The sequence below is a fragment of the Tamandua tetradactyla genome, chromosome 11 (assembly GCF_023851605.1).
Source record: "Tamandua tetradactyla isolate mTamTet1 chromosome 11, mTamTet1.pri, whole genome shotgun sequence".
Classification (NCBI taxonomy): domain Eukaryota; kingdom Metazoa; phylum Chordata; class Mammalia; order Pilosa; family Myrmecophagidae; genus Tamandua; species Tamandua tetradactyla.
In genome coordinates, this window is record NC_135337.1 from 38342513 (window position 1) to 38366862 (window position 24350).

A 24350-nucleotide genomic window follows, 5' to 3' on the forward strand; every position below is an offset into this window, starting at 1 on the left:
TTCCCATTCCAGAAGGGAGAAGTTGGATGAAAACAAGAAGACAAGAAATAACCAATTTGGTAGCTTTTATTTACATAATCTTGAGTATGTATGTGCAGGAGAACATTACATATATTATAAAATCATACTAAAAATTGATTTATATTATTTGTGGCTGCATCTCCAGGAAGATGATCTAATTACAGTTTCAAACATACAATACTGAATAGGTATTAGAAGAAACATCTGCCTTTACGAAATGGAATTAGGATTAAAACATGGCTTTTCTAGGGTATATACATCTTTTCAAACCAGCACAACCATCTTTCTGAAAGTCCTGGCTCTCTGGTGAACTTTTTAAAGCTATTTTTTTTTGGGGGGGTGGTACATGGTCTGGGAATCAAACCCAGGTCTCCCGCATGAAAGGCAAGCATTCTACCACTGAACCACCCGTACACCCTTAAAACATTTTTTATTGTGAAATATAACATATACAAAAAAGCAATAATTATTTAAAGTACATTTTAACAAGTAGTTATAGAACAGATTTCAAAGTTTTGCACTGGTTACAGTTCAGGTTTTTCCTTCTAGCTACTCTAAGACACCAGAGACTAAAAGGAATTATCAATATAATGACTCAGTAGTCATACTAGTTTGTTGAATCCTAACTTCCCTGTTAAAACTACTCCTTCTCCTTTGATCCTTTTCCCAATTTTTAGGGATATTTGGGCTATGCCAATTTTAACTTTTTTTCTTGTTGAAAAAAGGTGTTGACAATATGGGATAGGGGGATGGAACTGGTTGTTGTTCTTGGAGAAACTCACACCTTTGGGTTTCAGGACTTACCTGGCCTAGGAACCATCTGAAGGTTTTAGGTTTCTGACAAGTAAACCTAGTATGTGAAACTTCTGTAGGATCTCAGAGCCATGAGTTTAGGCTTAACAGAAATGATGTTAGTTGGGGTTTGGCAAACTGTAGCAATTAGCAATATCTAGCTGAAGCTTGCATACGAGTATCCTCCAGAATAGCCCCTTGATTCTATTTGAACTCTCTTAGCCACTGATACCTTATTTTGTTACATTTCTTTTCCCCCTTTTGGTTAGAAAAGCATTGTTGTCCTCTGGTGACAGGGCCAGGCTCATCCCTGGGAGTCATGTCCCACATTGCCAGGGAGACTCACACCTCTGGACGTCAAGTCCCATATAGCAGGGAGGATAATGATTTTTACTTGCAGAGTTGGGCTTAGAGAGAGGCCGCATCTGAGCAATAAAAGAGGTTCTCTGGAAGTAACTCTTAGGTATAATCATAGGTAGGCTTTAGCTTCTCTACTACAGAAATAAGTTTCATAAGAGCAAGCCTCAAGATCAGGGGCTTGGCCTATTAACTTGAGTGTCCCTAGTGCTTGGGACAGTATCATGGGTTTCCCAGGTGGGAAAGGTTAATAGTTCCATATTTTTTCACCAGTACCTTTAGGGACTTTGCTTATGCTTTTTAATTATCTTCCCAACATACTCTGGGATATATCTGGCTATTACATTATGCTTTACTGAATTACAAGTCCTCGTTCCCATTCTGGGCTCCAAGTATTTGGGTTGTTTAAATGAACTATCCAGACAGGTTGAATTAAGTTGCTACAGAAAATTTAGGTTTTAAACAAAATAAAGCTCTGTTCCTTTGGGCTTATACAATAGGTGAAATTCTAAAATACAGACACTTGTCATCCTTTACCTTGTATTTTGATTTACCTTAGTCCCAACCAGATCGGCTTCATTCTTATCTTTAATTGAAGGCTGATCTCTTTTTCAGTTTCTTTAATGGTTGTTGTACATAGCAATGATGATTTCAGATCTGCAAAACTCTGAGTCTTAGGTGTCACACAGGTATCTGGTGAACTTTTTGACGTAAATAAAATAATACTTCTAAAAATAATGAAAGCATAGGGAGAAAATGAATAGATGTGAATGTTTCTCTTTGAATGGTAAACAGTAAATTGTATCTAATAATTCTGACAACTGCTGTTTCATTACTATAGAAACTGTGAAAATTCTCCAAGTTTTGAAAACTTGTAACTTGGAAAAAATGCTCTCATAAAGGAGTGTAGCAATCAGTAAGGACTTCAGCTTTCAGTCAGCCTCGGTTTATAAGAACTTTTAGTCATGTCACTCTTTTAAAATGCCCTTCCAACAAAAGAAGAAGCTTCCATATTAAGCTCACATTTAGAAGAACTAAATTATTAAAGTTGAATACCTTTTACCTAAATTTTAAGTTTGTTTTCCTTCTGATATGGTTCTAATTTATATCCTCCAAGCGGGGTTATATTGAATGGGAGCAAAGTACAGGGCATTACCAAGGAGGTGACTCAGAATTGTCTTGTGATGTGAAACCTCATCAAACCTACTGATGTGAAACCCTCTACCATCATCACTGTCTTTATCCACAGCCTTCAGGTACCTTCCTTGCCTATTGCCATCACCTTCCAATTGGTCTCCCTGCCTCCATTATCATCACACTTCATCATTTCTTTCACAATTAGCAGACTTACCTTTCTGAAAGAACATAGCTAACCATATCATCAATTGAACCTAATAGGATAAAATCCAAACACCTTACCTTTGTAGGTCCTAGTTTCTTGTTTCTACTTCATTTCCTGCCTCTTGTCTACCAAATACCCTTTGCTTCTATTACATTAAAATTCTTCCTGCCTCAAGAATATGCCAGGAACTTTCACCCATGGTCTCTGCTAACCCACATGGTAACTTTGTGCAAATTAGTAAAAGGCACACCTTTCTCAGGTTCTTTACTTCTATCCATCTAAAATTTGTTCTAATGACTATTAAAATCTTTAATGATCATGAAGTCCGTAATTTGGGCAGTGCTCAACGTGCACAGTCATGCATAGCAGCCTTGCATTTCTCAACTCTTTGCTTTTGTAAACCCCTTTATTTGCCTGGAATACTTTTCCTCTTGCTTTGGCAAATTCACACCCATTTTTTAAAATCCCAGCTGAAAAGTCTTCTCTTCAGAAAACTTTATCTGACTTCCAGGTAGAGATGATTTCTGTCCTTTCATAATACGTGGTTTATATTTCTGTAATATCTCTTCTTACTTTATATATACATGTTTTTGTATCCCTAGCTCTCTCACTAAACTGAGTTCCTCAAGAACGATTATCTTTAATTACTTTAATGACATGATCTTCTTTAGTATTTATTTCTCAGATAGTCAAGTGTGAATTGGCTCCTGACAGTCAAGTGCTTTTGGAATTTGTAGTCTGGAACCGACAGCACATATTCTGATTATTCTCTTGGGTTACATGGTCTGATAACTATTTGGATGCTGCATCTTTGGCCAACCTTTGCTAAACCAGATTCAACAAGTTAAGGTGAGCCTTCCTCAATCACATGCCAAATATTTCCAGGAGGGGGTTTTGTTAGCCTGGTAAAAACTTCTACTTAAATATCTAACTTAGGTTAGTTCAAATGTGTTAGACAAAAACATCATCTATATTTTCATTCAAGCTTTTTACCATTAATGCTGTTAAACGCAGAACAATTTAAAATTTTATCAGAAAAATAGGCTGTTAACCTCTTCCTTTGGAAGTATTTATTGTGAGTGATTTGGTATGTGAAAATTTGCCTCTTTTAAATAATTTAGGTTTGCTATTTAGAGGTAGTGGCTTTATTTTGATTTTGATAACTTTAATGTTCATATTTTAAAATTTCTTTTATATTTTAAAAACTTTCACCAAGTAACTAAAATGTTTACATTAATTAAGATTGAGCCTATCCAAGGAAAGCAATAATGGCCATTGCCCAAGTTTTAAAAATAAATTTAAAAAGTTAAAAATCTGAAGTGTATATTGTGCTCATCTTGTGCCAAGCACTGTGCTAACATTTTGTATTAGCTTTTACAAAACTTGCAACAGTGACACAGTGAGGTAGGTATAATAATTACCATTTAACAGATGAGAGAACTAAATCTCAGATTTAGCAGTGACATGGTTTGAAAAATGAGTTTTTTTAAGTGTACTGCTTATTTATAATTTTGCAGCAGAATGCCCAAAATAAAACAAATTGCGAATATCCAGCTGTGCAAAAGGAGATTGTGCTTAAGTACAAATAGGGGACACGATTTCTTTTTAAATAAATACTTAAACACAATTGAGGGTTCTATAAGCATTTGGACTTAAGGGTTTCTAAGTCTGTGTAGCTGAACTGCCTCACCCATGGACATACAATGATGGTCATAATTCCTCTCCCCACCAGTAATCAAAACCTGCAATCAGGTCTGCTGATGGTCCAATGTCATCACAATAATCCCCTTTTCTAGAGCTTGCCCTAGCCCTCTATAGATTTGATCTACCTGGGTAAAAAACAATAGGAATTTCTTGAAGGTCAGTGGTTCGGAACAGAAGGGAGACCAGGAGACACATCCATGTGCCTTGCCATGTGACAAGCTAAGGACCAAGAAACACCAGCAGCCATCTCCAGAATGCCAGTTTTTAGGAAGAAAGTATTGCCTTCATGGTGCTTTGATTTGGACCTTTTTTTCCAGCCTCAAACCAAGTGTGAATAAATTCTCATTGTTTAAGTTGACTCATTTCAAGCTATATATATATATAGCTTAAAATATCAAATAGTTTTATAAGACGTAATAAAAGTTAAGTCCCTTGTGAACTCATTGCCCTCCCCAACTCTACGTGGGACATGACTCCCAGGGTGTAAACCTTCCTGGCAACATGGGATGAAATCCTAGGATAAGCTGGGACTCAGCATCAAGGGATTGAGAAAACTTTCTTGATCAAAAGGGGAAAGAGAGAAATGAGACAAAATAAAGTGTCAGTGGCTGAGATTTTTCAAACAGAGTCCAGAGGATACCCTGAAGGTTATTCTTATGCATTTTAATAGATATCCCATTTTTAGTTTATGGTGTATTAGAGCAGCTAGAGAGAAATGCTTGAAACTGTGGAGCTGTGTTTCGGTAGCCATGTTTCTTGAAGATGATTGTATAATGATATAGTTTTTGCAGTGTGACTGTGTGATTGTGAAAAACTTTATGTCTGATGCTCCTTTTAGCTACTATATCAACAGAAGAGTAGAACATAAGGAATAAAAATAAATAATAGGGGGGAACAAATGTTAAAATAAATTTAGTTTGAAATGCTAGTGGTAAATGAAAGCAAGGGGTAAGGGGTATGGTATGTATAATCTTTTTTTTCTCTATTATCATTTTATTTCCTTTTCTGTTGTCTTTTTCTTTTTCTAAATTGATGCAAATGTTCTAAGAAATGATGAATATGCAACTATGTGATGATATTAAGAATTACTGATTGTATATGTAGAATGGAATGATATCTTAGTGTTTTGTTTGTTAATTTTTTTAATTAATAAAAAAAGTTAAAAAAAGAATGTTTCTTTGTTTACAATAAAAATATTTTTAGACTTCCGGAGAAGATGGCGGCTTAGTAAAACGCGCGGGTCTTAGTTCCTCCTCCAGAAAAGCAACTAAAGAAACAGAAACAATACGAAACAGCTCCCGGAGTCACGACAGAGACCAAAAAGACAGCGTACCCCATTCTGGAACAGCTGAACGGGCAGGGAGAATCTGCTGCGGTGAGATACCCGAGGGGCGCGCGTTTTCCCGGCCGGGGCGGCTGGCGACTGGGGTCCCCTCCACGCACGTGGCTCCCCGGTCTGACTGGGAACGTTGGATAGCGGGGCCCTCCCATCACGCTTGGCGTTTCGGGCCAGCTGGGCAATTAGGACCGGCACTCTCCCAAGCCGCGGCGGCCAGCAACCCCCACCTCCACGCGCGGTTTCCCGGGCCGACTGCCGTGCAGACAGACGAGCGCCACGAGCGCCACCTACTGGGCAGGAAAAGAAAAACAGAGCCCAGAGATTTCACAGAAAAAGCTTTCAACCAGCTGGGTCCCACACCCAGGGAAATCTGATCAAATGCCCAGACACCAGCAGAAAATAATGGATGACGCTCGGAAAATTGAAGATATGGCCCAGTCAAAGGAACAAACCAATAGTTCAAATGAGATACAGGAGCTGAGACAACTAATGCTGAATATACGAACAGAAATGGAAAAATTCTTCAAAAACCAAATCAATAAATTGAGGGAGGACATGAAGAAGACATGGGCTGAACAAAAAGAAGAAATAGAAAATCTGAAAAAACAAATCACAGAACTTATGGGAGTGAAGGACAAAGAAGAAAAAATGGAAAAAACAATGGATACCTACAATGGTAGATCTAAAGAGACAGAAGCTACAATTAGTGAACTGGAGGATGGAACATCTGAATTCCAAAAAGAAACAGAAACTATAGGGAAAAGAATGGAAAAACTTGAGCAGGGGATCAGGGAACTGAATGACAATATGAAGCACACAAATATACGTGTTGTGGGTGTCCCAGAAGGAGAAGAGAAGGGAAAAGGAGGAGAAAAACTAATGGAAGAAATTATCACTGAAAATTTCCCAACTCTTATGAAAGACCTAAATTTGCAGATCCAAGAAGTGCAGCGCACCCCAAAGAGAATAGACCCAAATAGGCGTTCTCCAAGACACTTACTAGTTAGAATGTCAGAGGTCAAAGAGAAAGAGAGGATCTTGAAAGCAGCAAGAGAAAAACAATCTGTCACATACAAGGGAAACCCAATAAGACTATGTGTAGATTTCTCAGCAGAAACCATGGAAGCTAGAAGACAGTGGGATGATATATTTAAATTACTAAAAGAGAAAAACTGCCAACCAAGACTCCTATATCCAGCAAAATTGTCCTTCAAAAATGAAGGAGAAATTAAAACATTTATAGACAAAAAGTCACTGAGAGAATTTGTGACCAAGAGACCAGCTCTGCAAGAAATACTAAAGGGGGCACTAGAGTCAGATACGAAAAGACAGAAGAGAGAGGTATGGAGTAAAGTGTAGAAAGAAGGAAAATCAGATATGATATATATAATACAAAAGCCAAAATGGTAGAGGAAAATATTATCCAAACAGTAATAATACTAAAAGTTAATGGACTGAATTTCCCAATCAAAAGACATAGAATGGCAGAATGGATTACGACCCAGCAATACCACTGCTAGGTATCTACTCAAAGGACTTAAGGGCAAAGACACAGACGGACATTTGCACACCAGTGTTTATAGCAGCATTATCTACAATTGCAAAGAGATGGAAACAGCCAAAATGTTCATCAACAGACGAGTGGCTAAACAAACTGTGGCGTATACCTACGATGGAATATTATGCAGCTTTAAGACAGACTAAACTTATGAAGCATGTAATAACATGGATGGACCTAGAGAACATTATGCTGAGTGAGTCTAGCCCAAAACTAAAGGACAAATACTGTAAGGTCCCACTGATGTGAACCGACATTTGAGAATCAGCTTGGAATATATCATTGGTAACAGAGAGCAGCAGGAGTTAGAAACAGGGTAAGATAATGGGTAATTGGAGCTGAAGGGATACAGACTGTGCAACAGGACTAGATACAAAAACTCAAAAATGGACAGCACAATAATACCTAAGTGTAATGTAACTATGTTGGAACACTGAATGAAGCTGCACCTGAAATATGGTTTTTTGTTTGTTTGTGTGTTTGTATCTTTTGTTTTTGTTTTTTTTCTTTTTCCTTTATATATATATATATATATATATTATTAGTATTATTATTTTAATTCTCTTCTCTATATTAACATTCTATATTTTTTTCTGCTGTTTTGCTAGTTCTTTTCCTAAATCGATGCAAATGTACTAAGAAATGATGATCATACATCTATGTGATGATACTAAGAATTACTGAGTGCATTTGTAGAATGGAATGATTTCTAAATGTTGTGTTAATTTCTTTTCTTTTTTTTGATTAATAAAAAAATTTAAAAAAGAAAAAAAAATATTTTTAAAAAAAGATGCAATAAAATTTAAGTCCCCTGTTCCACGGAATAAATCTCCCTTGGCCATGCCTTACTTCTTTCAGTTATTACTCTTTCTGTATGTCAAGATTCTTGAAAGGTTGCTGTACACACTTTGTCTATTTACCCACACACCACTGTTTATCAAAATTTCTCCATTAAGGTCTCCAACTATCTCTTTTGCTAAAATCAATGGCTACTTCTTCATAGTAGCCAAAACAGTTTATGGCACCTTCTTTCTTAAATCATTTCCTCTTTTCTCACTTGTGACATCACACTTTCTTGAATTTTCTCATATGTCTTCAGAGGCTTCTTTTCAGATTTGTTTTTCCTTTGGGCAGCTTCTCCTTCTTCATTCAATCTTTAAAGATTTGAATACCACCAGGATTCAGTCCTAGGCTGAGCTATGCCATTAAATGGATATTGGTGAGAACAGCAACCTCGTTTCAGCTTTTATTCATTTGTTGAGAGCTCATTATTGAATTCTCAAACAAGCAGTAGCAAAGATATGAAAAATATGGAGTAAAGTGGACATGTGGGCACAGTGCCACAAAGGCACTTCCTCGTAGAGGTGGGCCAGAAATTCTTTAGTTCATGCATCCAATGTGGAGTGATTAATTCACCAGGTCACCCAAATCCAGCTCACTGCCTTTTAAAAATTATTAGACTTTGGGAAAGTTGCACTCATTGCCACTCAAGAAAATTCCTTGCAATGCCAGAATATGTCACAGTTACATATTTCTATGCTTGTAGTGGCTTTGCTGAATCAATGTGGATTAACTAGCACTACATTTTCCAGAAATCTATATGACTTAGGTTAGAGTTGTTGAAAAAGAAATTTGCATGTAATTTGGAAGGCAAAAGTAAACAGCAGACTTAACTGTCAGAAGGTGAGGTAATTAGAATCAGTGAGAAACAGATGCAGATGGTCTGGCATCCTTGCTGTTTCCTATCCATGTCTTAATGGGTCTTAATCTTATTCCTAAGGCCTTATAGGGAAGGCCACACACAGAGAGAGGGTTTGAGGGGGAACAGGCAGAAGCTGAACATCAATGGAAACTGGAAGAGAACAGAGAAGTCAAAAGAAGCCACCATGTGCAGGGCCATGTGGCAGAAAAGCCTAGGACCAAGGACCACTGGCAGCCAGCCACAGAATGTTACAATCTTCTGGGAGAAAGCATTGCCTTGATGACATTTGATTTTGGACTTCTCCTAGCCTTAAAACCATAAACTAGTGAATTCCCATTCTTTAAACCAACCCATTGCATGGTATTTGCTTTAGCAATGAGAAAACTAAAATAGAAGGACTCAGGGAACGTATGTGTGTTGTGCAGTATTTCCCTTACTGACACAGAATTTTGGATCTTCAAAGGGAAAGGAAGTGGATATATGTTTACATTGCACTGAAATAAGGAAAGCGTATCGTTTAACAAATATACCTGGTGTCATATACTTACCCTTCTCCCAAAGCTCCTCCAAATTCATCTGTATATTCATAGCTATCAGCACTTGCTGAGCTATTACCAGCCCACTGAGTAACTAATTGTGCCAATAGACCTTCTGCCTCAGAGGCAAGTCCCCAAATATCCTAGTGGACATTCATGCTCCAGTGAATGGCATGAGAGTACATCAAGCCCTCCCATAATCAGGGATCTCCTATTTATTTCCTTTTCCCTTGTTCCTTTCCCAATTCCTATTTAAACTCCTTCTTGTTAAGCTTGCTAGGCTGGCCAAATAGTCTTGTTTGGCCTTGCTGACTGTTAAGGAATACCACTGGACTCAGATTACATGGCTTTCACTATGGCTTACTTCCAAATAGGCAATAATTCCTAACAAGATGACATGAGCTGAGCATGCAAATGAATGGATGTAGTTCTTTAGTCCCTCTCCAGTTCCTCAGGGAGCTAATTTTGGTAGTCACCTTCTTTGCGCAAATGTGAAAACTCCATTTGGAGGAGCAAGAAGCCCATATGCTAATATACTTCAACTCAAAGCTCTACCTAGTCTCGTGAGGGAAACCCTTTCTCCACCATGGTATGCAATAGTAACATGCTCTATGTTCCATTTTGTATTGCATCACTGGGGTCTCCAGTTGGCCTGACAATAGTCCACCACATAAACCTACGCTTCTCAACCTCGCTCATTACTATGGGTTTAATATCATGAATATGCAGGCAACTCTGAAATGTGTATCTCCAATGAATTCTTAATATTTAAGAATTGATTCCCACTGTTGGTGTGATAACACAAGTTGGTGCTTACTCACAGGTTCCTCAGGGATTTTGAATTCCTCCATCAAAATCCTTTTCTTCTGAATCTTCCTCATCTCAGTAAATGTCACTTTCATAAATCCCTATTTTCAGTTGGAAGCTTAGGATTCATTACAGGCTGGTCCTCCCTCATCTCTCACATCTAATTTGTGACCATATCTTCTCTATTCCAATTAATTTCATTTTGAATATGTCCATTTTTTCCCTCTCATTGTAGTCCAAACCACAATGGTCTCTCCGTGGGGACTATTATCATGGCCTCCTAACAATACTATTTTTATTCATGTATCTTCAGATTCCTTTACCACTCAGCAACCAAATAAGCTGTTTTGAGATGCCAATTAGGTCATACTTAATGGTCATCAACAATTCCTGCTACACTTAGAATGAAACTCTGACTCTGTTCCATGGCCTAAATTATGCAGTGGAGTATTCAAACTTAAGCATCATCTTTCAAATTATTCACTTATGAGTCTGAATTCCAGAGTTGTCTGTGAATTGTTGGAATCACAGTGTCAGCTGTGACTCTGAGTGATAAATTAAAATAATGTTTTAAAAGTATTTATTTTTGTTTTGTTGGCTGAAAACAAGGGCACTATGTAGTAGATTTATTAAATTATTTCCTATGATGAAAGAAAAAGTACACAGGGCAGTGTGGCTTTTTAAGGCAAAGGAAAAGATATGTGTTTATATTGAGCTTGAAACAAGGAAAAATTGCGGTTTGACAAATAGTGACTGATTTGTTTACAAATATACTAAATTTCCATAAACTGCGTAAACATGGCATTAGCTAATGCAGCCTATAATTGGAAACTCTGGGTGAATCCAATATTATCAATTTATGCTTGTAGGAGGAAGACTAAATTCATGTTTTCATAAATATTGCTTTTGTGCTTTTTTTTACACTTGCATTTTGTCTAAATAGACAAATTTAACTTCTTGATGAGGTTTGCAATATCATTCTGGATATTCAGATACAACATTCTGGATATTCAAATACACGCAACCAGAAATCTATTTGAAAAAGGTCTTTATTCACCACTACATATGATAAAAATAATGAGTAAATACAGCTTACTACCTTCAATATTGACATCAGTTTTTCAAATGACCACACATATTTCTATTTAATCAAATGATCCTCTCTAGACTTAAAATTCTTTCTTATGACTTCATGATCAAACTAGATGAATTTAAAATGTTCAAATAACCTTTGATGTTGTTGGCTCTTTTAAAACCCAGTCCTTGGTCTACTTGTATTTTTTTTCTTTTTTAAAACACAAATAGTGGTACTTAAAATAATAGTAACAATTACGACAGCTCCAACCACTGACAACACCAGGATAGAAATCTTAACTCCGGGATTATGACTAGGGTTCTGATTATCACCATCAGGAGCAGGTTCTGCTTGAGGAATAAACAAAGCTACTTGTGCGATGTTGGATACTTTTGATGTCAAATTGCTTTTATCAACACTTTGAATGCCAATAAATAGGTGGGTTGCATTTTCATCTGAGATATTTCCTGGTTTAAATGCAAAGATTTCCTCGGAGTTGGCCTCACTTGGTAACAGACCCGTAGTGTTTACTTGAAGGGCACCATCAAAATTGTTTCTGAGATCAAGGATGCTTCCACTTATTCTTATGACATACTGTTGAACTAAGGAAAAATAAAAAAGTCACATTAATGTAGCACTAGAACATATCATTTAAAATTCCTTTTTATTTATTGCCTGCAAGAATGTTGTTTAGCTTTTCAAGCTCATACTCATATTTGTATTCATTTTCCACTAAAAGCTGAATTCTGACTTTTAAAACTCTGTCAAATCCTACCTTCTTTGTATAATAACTCGGAACCAGATTAAAATGAGTCATGCTTGATTGGTTCAAAAACATCATGTTGTAAAATTAATAGTTTACTGAGTTGTCAGTTGAAAGTAGTTTCCACCATTCCCCTCCTCCTTTTTTTCTTTGGTATGGGCAGGCACTGGAAATCAAACCCAGTCTCCAACATGGCAGGGGAGAACTCTGCCACTACACCACCATTGCCTGTCCTCCCCCATCCCTTTTTCACATTTGCTCTTGAAAAGAGCAATTTTCACTTAAGTCAAAACCACCGAAATTCATCCTTACCTTTTCCAACATCAAAATCATCTCCTGGTGCTGTCCACGTTAGATTGATTTGATCCCCATCAAGTCTGGCACCAAGGTCTGTGATCTGACTTGGTGGGTACAGATCAGGCCGGGGAAGATTTGGAACATTTGAAACCACGAATGCACCTCCAGTTGCTGTTCTGCTGAAATTCTCAAGGGTTGTCTCAGTATCCTCATTAATTTCGGGTCTTGGTGGGTTCCCTTCAATTTTTCCTGCGTTAAAAACATCCTGATTTGTAACAGACACACCAGAACTAGTATTTTCAGAACTGGATGAATTGAATTCTCATATCCATGGGTCTTTTTTATTTTTTTCATATAAACAGTCACATTTTTGCTAAGTGTGGTGACACAGTCAGAAGTTAGTTAAGCATAAGAAAAAAATTAGTCTTAAACTGTCACCTATAAAAATTTTGAAAGTTTATGAGAAATCAGTTACACAGCATTATTTTTGATGGCCTGTATTCCAGAGTATCTCCAACTCCTGGTACTTTTTGTGAATAGGTAAAATTTAATTCAGCAGAACTTTAGTTTCCTTTTCAGTATGTATTATTAATTCTCATTACCACCTTCTTCTGTCAGAAAATATATAGGCAGTTTAGTAAATCAAACACTACTTGTGTATGGTTGACACTGTTTTTCAAGAACCATGAGATTCATTGACCCAGGCTTGTGCTGTCAAACTCACTGGTGGCAGAATTCTTCCTTTAACATCCTGACCAGAATGACGTATGGTAAAATCAGATAACTACTCTTTTTGTAACTAGGGGTGCACAGAAAGAGAATAATATTATGTAATTCAGTAACTGCCTCTTTAAAAAAATATTTGCTCTACTTTCTAAATTATTTCCAAGCTGGAAATAAATCAGAGTACATCTCTGTCAGCCTACTTCCATCCACTTTACCAGGTCCCTCCCTCCATGCCATAAGTGCTAAGGAATACTTCTGATTCCATTCCCAATGCCAACAGAAAGCCCCTAAAAGTCACAGTTAAGGGATAAGACAGAAGAAAGCTAGCACAGAATGGGCTCTTAAATCTTATCCCCTTACTCCATGCAATTTTTTTCTTTTGACTTAATAAAAGCATCCCAAACATATGTTTACACCTTTAGTTATCATTTACATCATAGGTAATTTGAAGGATAAAGTCTGCCATTGGGTTGAATTAGGCTCACAACATACTGGCCTGTTTCCTTCAATCTGACCTGAAAATTAGGCTTATTTTGCTGATTTAGGTATTGTGCTCCCAACTATTAAGAATAGCTACCATTGTACAAATGCTCAGATCAACTTGAAGGAAAACCACACACAGTATGACTGAGAACCTCATTGGGAAAGGTTATACGTTGAGTTGTAAAATGTTTGCAAAATTAATCATATCAACTCACAGATATTATGCTAGCCAGCCCTGAATTTCTGATATCACAAGTTACTCACCATCTACCACCCAGCCTGGTATATAGACAGCTCCGTTCAGCGGATACTTTAAGCTTCGCGTGGCAACTTTTGTTTCACCACGAGCCCGTACTTTTAAACTGTATCTGCCATTTTCTTTATAAGCTATAAAATACCTGGAGTAGACCCCATCATTTTTAAAAGAATCAGCACCTGGTTATAGAAATGAAGGAATAAATTATTATTATTATCACATAGAAAAGAAAAATCCATGCATTTTCTAACTCAAGCATATTGGCTTTATAAGCATATACCCTGGATTGGGTCACCAGTTTAGGACTTACCTTTGGAGAATATCTTCATTTGTTCTGCCAGAAGACTATCTTTTTGAGTTGATATCTTTGAGTTATTACAATATTCACTATACATATATATATATATATATATATATATATATATATATATGCACATATTTATGTATGCATAATAAATACTTTCTGGCTGTTATCATTTTATATGCGGACGATGCCCTCCTAACAGATTTCTCAACCAAATTATCTACTTTCAGCTTACATATCTAAACACATTACGTCATTCCTCTGTTCAAATCAAAAGGGTCCCCACGGAAGAGCAAATGCTTTTGTTTAGAATTTAATCTCAGCATAGCCAACTACAAAGTATCTAATTAGACTTATCCTCAACCACTTATCCACAGTTCTTGTTCTACTGATTCATTCACCCTCTGGCCTGACAGTGGAAAATCCTAACAACTATTAGAAAAAACATTTGGGGGACCTGGAATATTGTATCATAAATATACTTATTTATGATTTATGATATCACTAGCATTGGAATCATCTGTTAAATGGCAAATACACGTCCCAGGGGTTTAACACTCTATGTCAGAGATTCTTAAAATTAGAACCTTGAACCAGCAGCTTCTGCATCACCATAGAACTTATTAGAAATACACATTTTGAGTTCTTAATCTAGATCTACTAAGCTTGGGTCCAGCAATCTGTGTTTTAACAAGCTCTTCAGGTGGTCACCTCTGTATGCCTAACATCTGGGAACACTGCTTTAAGTCATTTTTAGTCAGCAATACCTTCTTAGGTAAAGGCATTCCAAATTAGCTAAATAGTCATCTGGTAAACGTTGAGAAATGAAAAAAGATGGAGGGAAATTTTAATGTAGCGTGGAAGGGTTAGGGAAAGGGGTAGAAGAGGCAGGGAATACTTGTGAAAATAGCATCATAACTGATGAAGGTATCAAGTGTGAAGGTAGCGAATTGGGCAGTGCATGGAAGACAAATTTTATCTTCTAATTTTTTCAGGGCCAAACCTAGTTGAGGATAGATTTATAAAATTTAATTAATGCTTCATTAATTATATTATGAAAACTGATAGAAAACTGTGATAATTCAGATAATTATCAATATGGTTATTTCCTTGCTTACTGACCTCTCCAACAGAAGGTTCAGTTCCTCAAACAATCCAGAACCTGGGATAATTGTCTGTGAGCACCACTCACCCATACAGATCAGGGAGACAAAGTTTGGCCAGTGCTGTTTTGTCTCCTGTCAATCAGATCTGGTATCTGATATCACAGTAAGGACTTCTCCTCCTTTGTAGCAGCTCTGGCTGTCTTGGGACTCAGTTCGCAGTATTATATTTATACTTCTCTTCCTGCTGTTGGGAATTACTCTCGCTCTCTCACTCAACACCCCATCCCCTAACCCCTGAGCTCCCTTCACTTAACCCTATCTAGCATCTGACTTTACTCTCTCTAGCAGACTTCCTTGATGATACCCACCTGAGAAATACTTCTCAGCATTCTTTTTTAGCATTTTTTTCCCTTCTTTTTTTTGTTTTTGGCATGGGCAGACACCAGGAACCAAAGCCGGGTCTCTGACATGGCAGGCAAGAATTCTGACACTGAGCCACCATCACACCTCAGCATTCTTGATGCTGTCCTCAACCTCCAAAATGAGACTTTCCTAACCAGTGATGGACATTGGTTGTCTAGATGACAAACAATTATGATAACAATAGGTACATTAATGAATGCTAACTTTATATGTATTTCCCTGCCTATCCTGCTGTTTCTCCTTAATCTGCATCAGTTCTTCTGGTGCCTGTTTTATTTCCCCATCTCATGGCACAGGTCCCCATAACAAATGCTGGGTTATGAAACCAGTGTGAATTACCTGCACCATTATCCAACAGTTCCAACACTTCCATTTTTCCATTCTCTGATTCAATGTAGGCAGTCACATTGGCTCCAAGAATGGGTGAATACCCTTGTAGAATTTCCGCATAAACAATCATTGGGCTGGGAAAGCTGTTTGTGTCTTTATTCATTTTAGCCTTCACTGTGATTGGAGTCACAGAAGAATTTGCTGCCCGAGAAGTTACTGTTATAGTTAACGTTTCTGAATTTACCCTGGCTTGAAGACTATAAGTCCAGATGCCCACCTAAAAGATTCAATGGAAATATTGTAAGGATTTAAGGTCAAGCCATTTTCTATGTTTCCATTATCCAATTGTAAGAGTACATCTATAAAAGTGTGGTGTAAAATCAACAGGTTTTGGATGGTTTATGCAGCATCTCAGATGAGACCTGAGGCATTTAGGAGGGCACCCCACTAATAGCATGCATGATGTCTATGCTTGATGAAATTTCAGCTGGGAAAAATAAGTTTTGGAATGTTTGCCTCTGTTTTGGCTGTATTCTTTGACAGAAAAACAGATTCTCTAATCCTGGTGAGGCCTAATAAGCAAAGAAGTTGTAGCTGTGTATACACCAAGCTGCAAAGACTCCCCACATTTCCTCTTTGAAGGAAATATTTTTGTCATTATCTTCCTTTCTCCTGAATCATATGTTCTTTCCCCCCACTTCCATCACAAGTTTCATTATCATACAAACAGAGAAAGTATATTCTATTTTTTCTTAATTTTGAAGATGATGCAAATATTGACATTCACATTTATGACACTGAGTAATTTATTTTCAATCTTTAATAAAATTTTATGAGATGAAGTCTAAATCGTGATTGCTTACCATTGCAACTCCTGGAATACTGAGATAGGCCATTTTTGAATTGCTGTCCAGTGTGAATGTTGTCGTCGGTGTTCCACTGGGATCCCAGAGAGAAATACTAGGAGGCTGTTTGTCCCAAGTGATGAGAAAGAATGTGTCCTTTCCCACTGTGCTATCAATTATTATGGTGCCATTCATCCAGAGATTATTGTTGAGTGTTAATCCTGTACTTTCAAGCTGTATAAATATGTATTAAAAATTAATGACTGTGGGGGGGAGTAATTTTATTGTTTTCTTTTCTAAATATAGTTCTTGATTTCTGGCTTGAGAATAATTTAAATATGGCATACCACCTTAGGCTTGTGAACTCTCCAAAAGCTGACAGTCACCAGTCAGAAAGCAAGGAAATAGAGGGTCTGAGGAAATGACAGGGTTTGAAAAAGCATTAGTGCAAGAGCCTGTGTTTTACTGTTGGAGAGGAGGCCAAAATATCATTATTTACCAGTTGTCTTGGCAAGCATCCACCCCAGGCTTTAACTAAGGTTGCCAAAAAACATTGAGAAGAATTAGCTGTAGTGTGTATGTGTTTCTGTGTGTGAATATGTGTGTACAAGTGCCACCTTCAGTTTTCCATCCTCGTGATAACCCAAAAGAAAATATTTATTGGTGGCTAGATTATTTTTTATAGAGAGAGTGTGGGAGGTCTGAAGTCAGAAAATATAGACTAGCAAATAATCAAGACAACCCCTCATGGATATTTTCCTGTTGTGAAATCTTGAAGTAATTTTTCATTCATGTTAGAGGAGTGGCTCTTAGGCAATAAATATGTTCAGTAAGAAAAGATGAAGGGCAAACTGAAGTCAGTAAGGTTAGAATCCTGAAAAGAAATGAAGAGGATAGTAGGACCTTTCACTAAGAAGAACCTTTTTTTTTTTTGAGAGGAACTTTGAAGAAAGAGTTTTTCAAAAGTCTCTGGGGATAGATCTTAGCAAAGAAGAGACGAGACAGTCTGATAACCAAAAACAGGCTTCCTAGAGAGGTGGGTCATTTCACTTCCAGCCCCTCTTCAACTCCAACTAGTCTTAAACTGGAAACACCTTCACTCCAGTGCTAAAGGAAGGGAATGCATTCTATCATTGAATCATCACTGTTTTGACACGTATCTCAGGTCTCCATTAAGTACAGATGTCTCTGAGTGCACAAAGTATCGTTATAATGTTAAATCAGAATATGAATGACTTTTTAGACTTTCTATTTGAAAAGCTAAGAAAGAAAGAAGGCTTTGGCTGTATAGCAAGACTAGAGGAAGATAACTAAGTAAAAAGGGGAATGCAGCCTTTCCTCTGTATTCCACCTGCCACCAGCCAAGTACAAGTTCCTATCAACTGATGTTAGCTTATTGTAGTGGGTTCTAGGTGGCTACCATGCTTTCCCAAGTCCTACCCATAATGGACACAAATCTAGATTAAACTTTCAGAAATTTGTGGTTTTTTGCTCTTTTCCTATTTAAGTAATAACCTCAGGCATTTTAAGCAAGAGAACATAACTTTATTCTTTCAACTTCCCCATCTTTTATGAACTCCATTCTGAAAACTTAGAGTGCCTCGTATACCAGATGTCTCCTTTACAACTGATTTCTCATATTCTCCTCTTATACTTTTAAATGCCTTTTGGATAAAGCCATTTGAATGCCCCCAAATCTACTCAGAATTAGCAAGACTGAAAGAGAACACAAAATAATATCTTCAAAATCAGCTCTCCTTTCCTACTTCTCAATTTCAGTCAGCGGATTCATCATTCTCTCAGTCAACCAGGTTGAAAAACTCAAAACTGACCTCCATTCTTCTGCAGTTTGTTCTTCATCTACCAACTGGCTAGAACTCCAGACCAATTTGAGTCCACATTACTGAATAGAAGACAATTTAGATCTCCAGACCAGTACATACATATTATTCTACTCCCATATCCTATAACTTCTGTGTTCCTTTTTGTTGAGTAGTAGAGGAAATAGACTTAGTTAGATGATTATGGTACATTTTAATGTGATTGGATGAGCTGCAAGGTGGAAGACAGCAGTCTTGTCATAAAGTAACATGATATAAGTTAGTGGGAATGGATATGGAGAGATGTATTTTTATAAAACACGCTTATAAAACAGTTGACACTGTTTACTGTTCAGTTAAAATATACTCAAAAGGCTTGGACCTAAGTAACAGAAAATGATGGTGCTATTGAGGCACAGAAGATATACAAAAGAGTTGAGTTTAGAAGAAAGGTGGATAAAATAATAAACAAACAGTAAAAAAAGTGGCTGAAGGATAAGAGAAAGAAAAGACTCGTAGATATATAATCTTAATCCACTCTCTCTTTTCCCTGCTCAATTTACTTTCCAAAATACAGTCCATTCACATCCAAGTTAGGTTCTTGAGTTGATCTGCCTAATTTTGTATCTATTTCTTAGCACTGAAGGGACTGAAAGGTTGGAAGCATGAGATTTTTAAATGAATTCCTAGAAAAATGGGGACAAGTCTAATTTTGGGGATAAAATACTATCCTTTAATCCAATCTCTATGGAAAAGCACACACACACACACACAATTGATACGTCTGCTAATGCTATTTTTTCACAATATTTTTTTCAAATTTATATGTTTATTTATTTAATCAATCCAGTAGAAAGACTAGAAATTCACAATTTTGAGCTCCTTTTTTTTTTTTTACCTTCCAAAAGCTTAAAATTCATAGTAGGTCTCATGGAATTTTAGATCAGAGATATCGCATGGTTTCATTTTCCAAATAAGGAAATTGAGTCCCTAATTGCTTAAGGGACTGGCCTCAGTCTCTTGATTCAAATTATACCTTACTGCTATTACTTTCCAGATCCAGGGTTGGCTTTAATGGTAAAATAGCAAAAATAATTCTGAAAATGGAAATTAAAAATATTATCTATTTAGAAAAAGATTGTGAGGCAATTTTATGTAACGTATTATTAAGTGGCAAATACTTGTTAACACTGGCATTATTGGACATGCTTTTTTTTTGTATAACTAGTTTCCACTTTCATGTTAGTATTGTCATACACATAAACTCTCATTTTAGTACATGTTGGGTTCATTTTGTAGAATGCTTTCTACTTCAGACTGAAGTTTTGATTTTAGCTTAACATTTACTATCAGAAAAATAAAGAATTCAAAACATAAAACTACCAAATTCTCTTTCTTGGTCCTTGCTTAGTGCAAACATAAAAACCCAAGGAGGGGAAACTCTGACCTGAAGAGACTGCTGGGAAAGATCGGCATTTGCTGATGCGAGGGATCCGAAAGCATCGATGAGGCCATTGCTCTGGGCTTGATCAGAAGCATAGTGATACTGCCCTCCTAAAATGCAAATACATTAGCAAAATTCTTTTATAAAAATAAGTACTTATTGCATTATAATGATGAGTAAAGTAACACTATAAACAGAATCACAGTTTTGAGATCACAGTAAATCACAGTAAGTATTAAAATAGACTGAAATCAGGTAGGTATAAAGATTCACTCTCAAATGTTAATTCCAGAATGACCTATTGGAAGTACAAGCTACCATAATACCATGCCGTTTTGGAAAACTTCACTAGATGAAGTACATCAAATAACCATAGAATATTTAAAAAGTTGTTACATGTTTTAAAACTCAGAGACTTCACACAGCTCTTTAGCGGAATTATTCATTTTTTTTGAGATACAGTTATAAAAATATTGACTTTCAGATTTTCCAGCCACACATCTCAGAATCAGAAAATTAGAAAGGTTAAAGAGCTGGTATAAAGAGGTATCCTGGAAATTGCTGGCAAAAAGGATAGGCAAACAGTAAACATCAGAGATAAGTTCAAAAAAGTGCTACTTTGGGGGGCTATTTGAGATGGAAATAGATTTTACAATGGCCATGAAAGCACTCTGAAAACAATGGAAGTTTAAAAGCAAATACATAAATTAGAAGCCAATTCATTATGATAATATTTATAATGCTATCTGTATGTCATCTTGACAGTTTAAAATTATGTTTTCCCTATTATGTTTAAGAATGCATTAGACATGTCATTCATTTTCCTCAAATGTCTGTGTATCCAAGGTAACAGCAATCTTAATTTTTTCCTTTCTTGTAAACAACAAGCTCTTTTCAGTTTGAACTACCGTTAATCCCATCTCCTCATCCCACAGCTGATGCTCTGGTTTCACTGAATTTCCCTTGGTTCCTTCAACACGACTTGTATTGTCATTTTTTGGTTTATGGTTTAATCTTCTCTTACTCTTTTTTTCTACTCCCAGAGTGACTCCACACCTTGTTCAAGGCCAAACTCAGAAGTCCCCCTTATCTCTGATACCTTCTTTCCCTGACTCTGTCCAACCCTGGGAGAATTGTTGGCTTCTTCTGCTCACACAGAACTTTATTCCCATTTGTTCCTCTTGTTATGAAGGAGTGTTATCTGATTCTCTTATTAATTAGCAATTTGATTTGTCTCTCCAGCCATCTGGACAGTGAGCAGCTTGAGAACAGAAATGAGGTCTAGTTCAACTTTGGTCCCCAGCTCCTGGAACAGTGCCTGCCAGAGTGGAAGCTTCAGAGGGGACGAGTTTTTGGTCCCCACATTTAGGGATTGCTATCAAAGGACTAGAAACTCTATATCATATTTTACCTGTTATATTGCTCATCTCTCCTACTGCTGGATCAGCAGATGGTCCCAAAGCAATTGAATGAATGATGGTCCCACTTTGTTTCACGTCTTCCATACAATTCCTTACAGTATTGTCCTCCCCATCGGTCAGCAGCACTATTTCAGATCCATCTATTTGGAGGTCTCTCTCTCTAAACACCTGCAAACATAATTCAGGGCATTAATAACCAGGTGTCCCTAGATTAAATAGACCAGTGGAGAATTAGAATGGAATGAACATGTAGAGAATATGTGATATACACTTTGTTTTAAAATCATAGATTCTGCAACCAACTATCCCTGGGGGAACTTAACTGTGACTTTTTCTTTTTTCTGTCTACCTGCTACAGGGAACATTTATGTAAATAGAGTTGTGTGGGTGCAGAGTGATAGAGCCCTGCTGAGTTAAATGGGAGTGATATTCCAGCCGGTGGGAATCAAGTCAACCAAACACCAAAAATATAATTTGGGAAAGTGGAATGAAATATTCCTCTGCTTTGTTTGACTGGAGTACCCTGTTGCAAACTTTTAGTACATAAAGTCAGTTTCATGTACATTTAGATTCACTAAGAATCATTTTTAACATAAGAAAAGTCAATGTGTGATCTATCAGAAAGAAAAATGTAAATAATTCACAGAGTCCAAACTAAGGAAAACTTTATTATGCTTAAAAATAAGAGACGTGCAAAGTTCAAACCATCTTGAGGTTAAGTACTTTTCTATAATTTTAATTTTACCTGCAAAAGTAACTAGCACAGAGCTAATTAGCTGCTCAAAGAACTACGGTGGTGTTCAAAGAATACATGGATTATATTTATCGAGTTCTATTTGTGTTTTGAATCCTCTTCCTACATCAAACTACAAAACCAAACAATTTGAAAATTCAGAGTTCTAAATACTAGCCACCTGCAAGGTTGGATGAAGAGAACTTAGTCTGGGATACCACCTATATTTCATGTTCTCTGAGACTTTTAATTGGTAATGGCTTCTTTTGAGAAAATGAGTATAGGCCAAGAGAAAAATAAATGCCGTGGTGGACTTGCAGTGGCTTTCATGGGCCTAGAAAGGAAGAGTGGAGATGTGTGCAGATTTACAGAAGAGAACTTGGAAGGCAGAAATCTCTAACGAAGCTGATGTCCGGGAACAAAGTGGTCACTTTCATTACAAGTTTTGCACGTTTTGAGGCAAGGGATTACTATTGTGTATATTGCAATATATGGGACACATGCTCTGATGTGTATTAAACACAGATTAAAATATAGGGGAATGCTTTCATAATTACTTAAAATAGAAACTTAAAAGCACCACAGATTTCCCCACTGTTACAGCGTCCTTATTCCATATGGTCTGCTCACTTGAATATAAAATGAAAATCCAGTGATAAAGTAGATTTCTCCCTCCTTCACCTTTCCCTTTCTTTTATTAGTTTTTTTTCCTAAGCACCTACAATGTTTCAGTCACTGCTGGATACTGAGAATTCAGCTAGAATTACTTTGTATGGTACATGTGTTCATGGAACATAAAGGAAGGCAGACATTAAGAAACCTTTCCTTTGGTATTTCATGAGCAGTTTAATTAAATACCTATGGAATTTTGTTATTATTTCACTTTCTGAGTAGATTTACAGCATTAGGCAAGTATTCACTTAACTTCTCCAAGCCCCCAATTTTTCACATTTAAAATGAGAGAATTAAACTTTAGTTCACTATAAAGTTCCTTCCAGTTCCATCTATCTATGCTTCTATTCTGTATGAGGCATAGTTAGTCCTTTAGTGTTATTTGCAATGTAAAAGAATTTAATTCAATTTAAAAAATTTATTGATCATTGGGACAGATTTAGGAGTTGTAGAGATGAACAATAAAGGCACAACTAACATATAAGGCATATTTTATAGTTCAAGAACAATAGTGATATAGAATGCTACTGTGTATTGAACCACTCCCATGCAATAAATTGAAATGAATCAAAGCTCAAGCTCCCAACTGTCTCCCTGCTACCATTCTTGCTACCTCCAATCTATTTTATATGGGACAGAGTCCTCTTCCTAAAAACATCACCTCTCTTTGAAGCTCTAAAGCTTTCAATAGCTTTCTGTTGTGCTTCAAGTAAAATACAAAACTCCTATCATAGCTTTTGAAGCTTTGAAAGATGTAAACTTTGTCTACCTCTTCAATCACATTTTCTAACCCATTCATTCACTAAATTCCAGCAAGATTAACTTCTATCATTCCTGAGAATAATCCATTACTTCCCCACATTTCCTATGGACTTTGTGATTTTCCTTCTGTCTGAATGACTGGTTCCTTTTTATCTGTCAGTCTTAGCTTAAATGTCAGCTCTTCAGAGTAGGCTTTTCTGGCCTTTCTACCTTAAATAGGCAATTCCCCTCCTCTTTTACCCTTTATCACTTCACCCTGTTTGGTTGCTTCACAACATTTTCTCTGTAATTATTGTTTTTATTTATTTGTGTATCTATTATCTGTCTCCTTCTGAAAGAGCATGTTCCAGAAGATCAGAAAAGTCATCAATTCCCAGTGTCTTTCACAGCGCTTTGCTTGGCACATAGCAGTCAGTAAATGTATACATTGGATATATATGTGTATATATATATATATATATGGAAATACATATTCAATATATATTGAATAATTGAATAAATAAAGAGTTCTGCATCATAGCTTTTATTTTCCAGTTTTACTGATGAGTTTTAATTGAGAGCTAGAGACAATTGAGGGAACTGAGACTTTGAGAACAAGAGGGGTTAAAAATCATGCTTTGGTAACAAAACTAATAAATGACAATGATAATTTAAACCTAAGCCTTCATGTTACAAATTAATGGTTAGTTTTATATGTCGACCTGGCTAGCCTACTGCACTCAGTAATTCAAT

General features: G+C 36.6%; 1 protein-coding gene and 1 long non-coding RNA gene across 2 annotated transcripts in view; one reads left to right on the top strand and one right to left on the bottom strand.

Annotated features, from left to right (window-relative positions):
• The window catches only part of LOC143650077 (uncharacterized), a 132515-nt gene that overhangs the window by 18806 nt on the left and 89359 nt on the right, over nucleotides 1-24350 (top strand). The window lies entirely within an intron of this gene.
• Nucleotides 11190-24350, bottom strand: part of CLCA4 (chloride channel accessory 4) — a 36831-nt gene continuing 23670 nt past the window's right edge. Inside the window, exons 8-14 of the mRNA XM_077120380.1 lie at nucleotides 21442-21619; nucleotides 20034-20140; nucleotides 16785-17000; nucleotides 15931-16198; nucleotides 13767-13937; nucleotides 12309-12542; nucleotides 11190-11835 (exon numbers count right to left, since the gene is read on the bottom strand). Coding sequence (XP_076976495.1) covers nucleotides 11408-11835; nucleotides 12309-12542; nucleotides 13767-13937; nucleotides 15931-16198; nucleotides 16785-17000; nucleotides 20034-20140; nucleotides 21442-21619 — 1602 coding nt within the window. The 3' untranslated portion in view covers nucleotides 11190-11407. The remainder of the gene's footprint in view (nucleotides 11836-12308; nucleotides 12543-13766; nucleotides 13938-15930; nucleotides 16199-16784; nucleotides 17001-20033; nucleotides 20141-21441; nucleotides 21620-24350) is intronic.